This window comes from Cervus elaphus, chromosome 29 (assembly GCF_910594005.1).
Source record: "Cervus elaphus chromosome 29, mCerEla1.1, whole genome shotgun sequence".
NCBI classification, from domain to species: domain Eukaryota; kingdom Metazoa; phylum Chordata; class Mammalia; order Artiodactyla; family Cervidae; genus Cervus; species Cervus elaphus.
Window position 1 is genome coordinate 62,078,490 of NC_057843.1, and position 8,982 is coordinate 62,087,471.

At 40.5% G+C, this 8,982-nt stretch overlaps 1 protein-coding gene across 5 annotated transcripts in view; it reads left to right on the forward strand.

Moving 5' to 3' along the window:
* The window catches only part of STX17 (syntaxin 17), a 57,988-nt gene extending 50,568 nt beyond the window's left edge, over positions 1-7,420 (forward strand). For all 5 annotated transcript variants that reach the window (XM_043890788.1, XM_043890789.1, XM_043890791.1 and 2 more), the window contains exons 7-8: positions 5,646-5,732; positions 6,464-7,420. In XM_043890788.1, coding sequence (XP_043746723.1) covers positions 5,646-5,732; positions 6,464-6,703 — 327 coding nt within the window. In that variant the 3' untranslated portion in view covers positions 6,704-7,420. The remainder of the gene's footprint in view (positions 1-5,645; positions 5,733-6,463) is intronic.
* The last annotated feature ends 1,562 nt before the right edge of the window (positions 7,421-8,982 follow it).

Genomic DNA, 8,982 nt, shown 5'->3' on the forward strand with positions numbered 1-8,982 from the left:
GTAAAGAGTGCTGCTGTGAACATTGGGGTGAATGTGTCTTTTCAAATTATAGTTTTCTCCAGATGTATGCCCAGGAGTGGTATTTTTGGATCATATGGGAACTCTATTTTTGGTGTTTTGAGGAACTTCCATACTGTTTTCCAGAGTGACTGTACTAATTTACATTCTCATCAACAGTGTAGGAGGATTCCCTTTTCTCCACACCCCCTCTAGCATTTGTTGTTTATAGACCTTTTAATGATGACCATTCTGACTGGTGTGAGGTGGTACCCCATTATAGTTTTGATTTGTATTTCTCTAATAGTTAGAGACATTGAGCATCTTTTCACATGCCTATTGGCTATCTGTATGTTTATTTCAATCTTCTGCCCATTTTTAGATTGGGTTGTTTGTCTTTTTTGTTATTGAGTTGTATGCACTGTTTGTATATATTGGAAATTAATCTCTTGTTGGTCACATCATTTGCAAATATTTTCTCCCAGTCTGTAGATTGTCTTTTTTTTTTAAAGTGATTTTCTTTGCTGTGCAAAAACATATAGGTTTGATTAGACCCCACTTGTTTATTTTTGCTTCTATTTCTATTACCTTGGGAGCCTGACTTAAGGAAAGATTGCTGTGATTTGTGTCAGAGAATGTCTTGCCTGTGTTCACTTGATGGTGTCTGTCTCACGTTTCAGTCTTCGGCCGTGTGGAGCTTGTGTCTGTGCGTGGTGAGAGACTGCTCCGACCTCACTGATTCACACGTGGCTCCAGCACACTTGCTGTGTGTTCTTGCCTCCTTCGTGTGAGTTTATTTCTGGGCTCTCTAATCTGTGCCCTTGATCCATGTGTCTGTTTTTGCGCCAGTGCCGTGCTGTTTTTGTTGCTGTAGCTTTGCCGCCGCGTCTGAGGTCTGGGAGAGCTGCGCCTCCTGCTTTGTGGGCGTTTGGCCTGCTAGGGCTCTCCCCTTGCGGTAGCCTTGGTGCGCGGGCTCCTCGCTGTGCTGGCTTTTCCCTGTTGAGGAGCTCAGGCTCTCGGTGCTCAGGCTTCAGTACTTGTGGTGCCAGGCTTAGTCGGCCCACTGCATTTGGGATCTTCTCAGGACAGGGATCGAACCTGTGTCCCCTGCTCTGCAAGCCAGAGTCTTAACCACTGGACCACCGGAGAAGCCCTCTTGCTTTGTTCTTTTTCTTCAGGATTGTTTTGGCAATTCTGGGTCTCTTATGGTTCCAGATAAATTTTAGGATTATTTGTTGTAGTTCTGTGAAAAATGTTATGGGTAGTTTGATAGCATTAAGTCTGCAGATTGCTTTGGGTAGAACGACCATTTTAACAATATTAGTTCCTTCAGTCCGAGAGCATGGGTCTGCTTCTTTCAACCATCTTTCCTTTACCAATGTTTGATAGGTCTCAGGACATAAGTCTTTCATCTCCTTGGCCAAGTTTATTATGCCTAAGTATTACTTTTATGTGATTAAAAGGAATTTTTAAATTTTAATCTTATATCCTGCTACCTTCATGAATTCATTTGTCAATTCTAGTAGTCTTTATGTGGAGTTATTAGGGTTTTCTATATACTACTCAGCTATAAAGAAGAATGAAATAATGCCATTTGCAGCTACCTATATGAACCTAGAGATTATACTAAGTGAAGTCAGAAAGAGAAAGACAAATGCCATATGATATCAGTTATACTTGGAACCTAAAGTCTAACACGAATGAACTTATTTACAGACCAGAAGCAAACTCACAGACAGAGAGAACAGGCTTATGCTTGCCACGAGGCAGTGGGCGAGGGCGGGATAGACTGGGGGTTTGTGATTAGCAGACTCAAATAATTTGTATCATGTATAGAGTAAATAAACAATGAAGTCCTACCCAGTCACACAGGGAAATATATTCAGTATTCTTGTACTAAAACATAATGGAAAGGGAAAAAAAATTTTTCAGCTTTTTGAGATCAACGTTATCCTTTCTCACCCAACCACACTTCAGCCTATTTTCTTCTCTTAAGAACCCTTGATTCTCTAATGTTTTTTCTAGAGTCTAATTTCTCAGCTTTTCAGTACTAGTTATTTACTCTAGTTTGTGGATTTATTTCTCAAAATGTAACACCTAAAATTGAGTACAGTAAATTGTTTGAAGCATTTTCCTTTTTTATGCTTCTGAATCAGAAGCAGCAAAATGCTTGAAATTTCTGAGTTAGGTATCTGTACAATCTGTTAATATAGTTGTGTATGAAAGAGAATTATATAATAAAAATATTTGTTTTTATAATCATGATTTATTCAATTTTTATAACTCAGAATCTGATCTAATGCAGTTTGTAAAATCTGTACATGTAGGGTTACACAGATATTTACATTTGCTGGAAATCATTAATATTTACACAATAAAATGGATGAGTTACAATGTATGTAAATTACATCTCAAAGTTGATATAAAAAGAAAACTAAACATGTACAAGTTCTCATTCGAAATGAATGCATTTCTCTTCCAATGAGATAGGCACATAAAAGGGAATTTAAGGGTTTGTGGCAACTTAACAAGTTATATTTCCTATTAGGTTATGTAAGCAGCTCCCAACCCCTAATCTAAGGAAGATTTGTACAAGAAAACTTTGGGTATAACCATGGCTCTATACAGACGTCCTCTTTATAATAGTCTGTGTAAGGACATGAGACAGAATGCTATTAGGCAAAAGCTCAAAGCAGAGCCCCTGATGACTGTTCCCAGAGTGACTGCGTCCTCATGACCACATGGTCACGGACTCAACAGAAACTCCATTTAGACACGATACGATTTGGAAACATAACTGGAGTGACCACATCCTTTCATTATCATCACATGGACATGATAGTATTTAGGCTAATTAACCATGTATTTATGGAATGCTATCTGTGTGCATAGTATTGTGCTAAACTCAGTACAATGAAGAATAGAGAATAGTATTAAAAAAGAAGCTATAGGACAGTCAAGATAGTTACACAAAATTGTGAATGTGCTTAATGTCATTGAATTATACACTTAAAAATTGTAAATTAAAAAAAAAATTGTAAATTTTATATATACTTTTTCCATAATAATACTTGCAAAGCTGTTAAGAGATCCATGTATATTTCAGTAAATGTTAATTAATATCTACTAGGCACCCTCTTTTTTTTCTTCAGCCTTATTGCTCAAGTGCCCTCTTCTGTTCCTGCAACTGTGGAACCAGCCCTGTTTCTAGTCAAGAGGAATCAGGAAAACTCTGGGCCATTTGCTCAATAGCTTGTCACTATTGCTGCTCATCCAGTTTTGTCTCTGCCTTTTGCCACATCCTGTATGGCTTTTATACTTAAGTTTTACTCCCAGTGCATAAAAACTGGGTTGTAATTGATTAGATCAGATTCTTCCATTTATTATTTATGTGACCTTCAGAATGTTAACAACACTTAGCTTTGTAAATTGATGGGAGGACTCCATGAGATATTGTCTTATTTCCCACTCCCTTCCCTACCCTTGGAGTAGGAAATGCCAACCCACTGCAGTACTCTTGCCTGGAGAATTCCATGGACAGAGGAACCTGGCAGGCTGTGGTTCACGGGTAGAGTAGGCCACGACCAGGCGACTCACGCGCGCACCACTGCCTGCCCCGACCCCTGCGTTCGTGCCTTTGTTCCCCCCTGTTTGAGGCCCTCTCTGCTGAGGGTTCTTCTTCTGCCACCGCCAGGGCCTTTAGGCGTTTTCGAGCTGTGGTTCCTGTAGTCCCTCTCCTGTTTCTGGAGCCCCTGATGTCAGCACCGCGCTTACCCACCCTGCTTACCGCCTACTCCGGGCCAGGAGACTCTGCCCGTGTGTCATAGCGTTTGTGTGTTTGTTTCCGGGCTTTTCTGTGTATGAGTGCATATAATTAAGGTGAATGTACTATCTATCTTTGGAGCTCAGAACCAAGATAGCTTAGTTGGTTGGGATCTAAGACTAAAGCTGGCCTTGAAAGCTGGCTGCAATTTAGAGAGAGAAGAATAAAGGAACATACCTGGAATTTTGGCATTAGTTTCTTAAACCTGTATCTTTCCAGGCACATTAATACAACTGTACAACTACCAACAAGGGGAAAACAGTTCTTCATGGTTTTGACTTCAAATGCCCAAATTGCATTCTACTTGACAAATATTTACTTAATAAATCACATTTCCCCCTAGAATCTTAGGTGCTCTTATAACTGCTTATTAAGATTCTGTTATTTTTTTCAGGCAGGTAAGGAAACCTAAGTCAGTGTTAAATCCATAAACATATTCTTAGATTCTTTGGAGAATTGTTTTCCTTTAAAAAGGAGAAGTCTATTCATTACTCTAGTTTGAGAAAACTACAGTGATCCTCATAAATGGTTTAAATCATTGTTAAAGGGATACTGAGAACAATATGAGGTGTCAGTGTTAAGTTGATGGTTGTCAGATTTGGGAGGCCTAGGTCAATGAAAGCAAACATAAGTAAATCAGAAGCAAAAGGGAAGGTTGGTAGATAGAGGTGAGGAGGCTTTGTTGTTTGGGGCTTGGTGTCCTGTAGTGGAATAAAGTTGTGTATGTATGGTTTGGCCCAGCATAAAAAGCCAGGGTCCCGGTGGACAAACAGGGTCCAGATTAAGCTGTGAGTGGAGTCTAGTTTGGCATTTATCTGGGGTCGAAGAGGGATTCTCTTCTTTTTTCTGTGAATTAAAAAAACCCTCAAAAGTAAGCAGTCTGTATGTTGATGTGATCATGCTTCATGGGTTTATACATGTGTGAGAACTAATCAGAGGATATGCCCTGAGCATTGGTTGTACATTATATGTAAATTCCATAGAAATAAAGTTTTCTAAAAATGGGAATATGTTCCTCTGTCCGGTAGTGAGTTCTTGTCCCTGGAGACGTTTGAGCTGAGATTCAGTGGCCACGTGTCAGAAGTGGTGCAGTGGGGCTTCACACAGCCGACGGGAAACTGCACTTCCACCCTGAGTCCGTGTTTCTGTTGTGTCAGCACAGGTGTTGCCATTTTCTGTAGAGGTCTTTATTGATATGTTTGATCTGAAACATTTTAACTTGTCATGATTTTTAAATGTATTGAAGTGTACAGGTGTCAGACATGGGGCAGTAAAGTCATTCACTGCTCCCCAGTGCATATCACAAATGGAACAATTTTATGGCAGATCAAGCCATATTGTATTATTATTCCTAAAACATAATAACTTGTGTTTATTGGATCAAGGGCGTTTAACTCCTAAGACAGATTTGTCTGTTTTAAGCTGAATCTTCAAAGAAGATAAGTTAGAAAGGCTTTTTGGTTTGATTTTGTTTTTTTCCATCAAACCTCACATGACACGTAAATGCTTATTTGGATGTTTTTCCTCCTGGAAAGTAGATTCATTTGGAGAATAATATGTTTGTATGTTAGAATGGATTTTAGTGTGAGATGCTTTTTCCTATAAAGGTGCCACCCTTTTCTTGTCTAATAATTAAGTCACCCTCTTTTTTTCATACAAGTGAATTTGTACTTTCAACATGGTTTATCAGATGCTATTAATGAACCGCTATTAAGGCTGCAAGGCTGCAGTACCCAGGGCTCTGATTACAGGAATTAAAGTAGTGTGTATTGGCTGACCGCTGCTCCCCAGCAGGAACGCTCACTCATAATTCCTTTGCATCTAGTCTCAGCAGGAGAAGATTGACAGCATTGAGGACCATGTCAACAGTGCTGCTGCGAATGTTGAAGAGGGAACCAGACGCTTGGGGAAGGTGAGACTCTGCTCCTGCCGACGCATCAGCGGGGCTCTGGCTCTCAGGAGTCCCCAGTGTTAGCCCAATTGATCTGAGGGAGCCAGCAATTAAGAAAATAAGGAAGAAAGGACACATAGGTAGTGCAGGGAATCAATGGTGGTTGTAATATTCTACTCTAAGATTCCTTCTGTTGGGAGAGACATTTTTTCAGAGAGAGAGTAAACTGAAGCCCTGCTATATGGCCCTTGGTGTTAGAAAAGAATATTTTCAGGGTCGGGGAGAGGAGTAGAGAGGGTTGGAAGAGCCCAGTAGGGGCCATAGTTTAGGGACACGACAGCACGCGTGGTGTGGGTCCATTTATTCCCACAGAACGTGGCTTTTGACCCAGGTACATAGCATGGAATAATCTGTGTGCAACATAAAAGCTTTGGGAGTATCTGTGGCTCCTGAAACTGTTTAGATAAGCTAGCTAGCTAGTTAGTGGATTGACTGTTTTGCAAGTAAAATCAATCTGTAGCAGTCCACTCTTTGTAGCTCCTTTCTCTAAGTTCTGAGATCTGCAGCAATTAGAGTACCTGTGGAATACTTTCTCCCCTCCCCCAACCCCAGAACAATCTCTAAGGTTAATTATGTGCCTCGAGTTAAAGAGGCATTGCCAGGAGTAATGAGAGGAAAACGCACATCACCACAGGGAGATATTCTCAACTCAATTTCTAAATTGAATTTTTTTTTTTTTTTTTTTTTTACAGGCTGCAAAATACAAGCTGGCAGCCCTGCCTGTGGCAGGTGCGCTCATCGGAGGAGTGGTGGGGGGCCCGATTGGCCTCCTTGCAGGCTTCAAAGTGGCAGGAATTGCAGCTGCGCTGGGGGGTGGGGTGTTGGGCTTCACAGGTGGAAAACTGATACAAAGAAGGAAACAGAAAATGATGGAGAAGCTCACTTCCAGCTGTCCAGATCTCCCCAGCCAAACTGACAAAAAATGCAGTTAAAAACCAAACTTCAGTATTGTTGGTGCCAACACGTCTATCCTAATGACGACCTTCGCTGCTGTTGGACACCCAGTCAGCTTTCAGAACATGATTATGTCCAAATAGTCGCTGTAGATGCTCAAGTGGGATTGAACTGTGATAAGAGGATGCATTTTGTTGTTTGCTGCGGTGTTAATGGAGATGTGAAAAATTGAGGAGCCTGGACTGAAGGTGTACAATATTTGTCAGATAAAGTTTAAGAACTGCCAGGGAGCAGATTTTCTACTTGGAAATGTGAAAACCAAACCTATAACTTTGATCAGGACTTGTGATCTGTGGACATGTTGGGTTATGGAAGGACCATTTTCAGAATAGTTTCTTCCATGACCCTGACTTGGAGACTCCAAGGCTAAGCATATTGTAAATATGCTTCTTTAACTTCTAAGTATACATTATTTAGACAGTTTAGCAGAGAAAAGACTGGAAGTTCAGGAGCTTTTCACATCAAATAGGGAAATCAGGATCTAGCAAGGGGCCCAAGTGAAGTACATAATGGAGTCCATTTGGTGAGCCCTGTTGCCGTTTGTCTAACACTGGTTTCCAGTAAAGGAAATAAATATTGTAAGAAAATGGAAAAAGAGGCCCAATTTCTCCTTCAGATATCTTAATTTGTGACACTAGCTTCTTCTCTGAAATCTATCTTCTGCCTCTCTGTAAATAAAGAACACGGAGTCTCAAGTCAGCCTGTCTGTTAACACCTCAGATATCTCGTCCCCTCTGCCTTTCAACTTTGTAATTTTGCAAAGTTCTTTGACTTATGGGATGAATTCTACCCATGTGTAATGAAGACTTTTCTCATAGTCTGTTTTTACTCTTTTGTATTGTAGAGAGAGGTGTCGATCTCCCAACATTGTTAAGAGTTTGAGCTAAAAAATAAGCAAGGGGGGATAACCAGATCATTTCTTGGGGCATCTTACAATTTCAAGGGGCTCATGTACTTGCCCTGCAGCGAGTCTTTGACCCTATTTCTTCTGTCTTTTCAGTTGGCAATTGGAGGAGCTAAGAACTAGCTCTCTACCTCACTTTCATTACTACCACCCTTTTCCCTAGGTTTTACTGTCTCCTGTGCGTTCCTTCACTTTGCACAGCTGCATTTCTTCCCGAGAATAGCATTCGTGCTTGCCTTTGCTCACATTCAAGATTGATGATGGGCAAGGCCTGGCACCAAGTCTCAGTCCTGGTGGAGGATTTGTGGTGCTAATTTCAACACTTGACATTGATAGCAAGCATGACCCAGCCCAGCCCAATGTCTGTCTCAAATAGCAGGGAAATTTTAAATTTAGAAAAAAAGAATTTAAGATTATTGGCAGCCTCATCCTGTACCCTCAACTCATCTGAGGTAGGAAGGAACCACCTTTTGCCTTGTTCTTTATTATTTCCTGAGGACAGAGGAAAGGGCACCTATACCACAAAAGATGTGAGCTCTCTGCTCAGGAACCAGATGGATTCGTCAGGTGGTTGAATGGTTTATCACATCTCTCTTGCTGAGTTTACTCTTAATAACTTTTATTGATTGCTGTCTTACTTGTATGTCTAATCTAAAGAGACCTTTCTCTTTCATACTTTTTGCTTCTCACCAATGAATTCCAATGAGGCAACATACCATTTTTTATCATTATTGAATAACTGGAAAACATATTGCTCCCTGCTGACTTGTATCTTTAGTATAATACTGAGAAGGGAGTACTTTGAATAAGCGTCAGATTCTGATCCAGTATTTGATATTAGATACCTGTGAGGTTGGGATAATTACTTTTGAGCTCCACCTTTTTATGTTTTCTGATCCTTGCTGTCCGTTTAACACAGGATGTTCGAGCCAGAATGAGGATCAGAATTGCCCAGGGTGCTAATTTAAAACAGAATTCCTATATTTCAATTCCATGGGTTCTAATAATAGCCATTCTCATCCTGTCAGCTAAAATTATAAATTTAAGATATAGTTACATCAAGATTCAGCTGAACTGCTGATTTCTGTAATTTCTAGTATTCTACGCTTCAGCATAACCCAGTCTTCATCACTGCATCTTATTGCTATTCTGCCAATCTAAAGTTGGCTGGCTCCCCGTCTTAACAGCACTGGGGACTCTTTACACTGTCAGGCTGGTTTCACTCAGACCTGGTGGGCCTTTTGTTGACCCTCACATTTTGTTCTGGGACCTTTCCTTCTCACTGAGCCGGTGAGGGACATCAATATGTGCTCATATAGGCCTTGAGTTTTTTTTTTTTTTTTTACTGCTCAT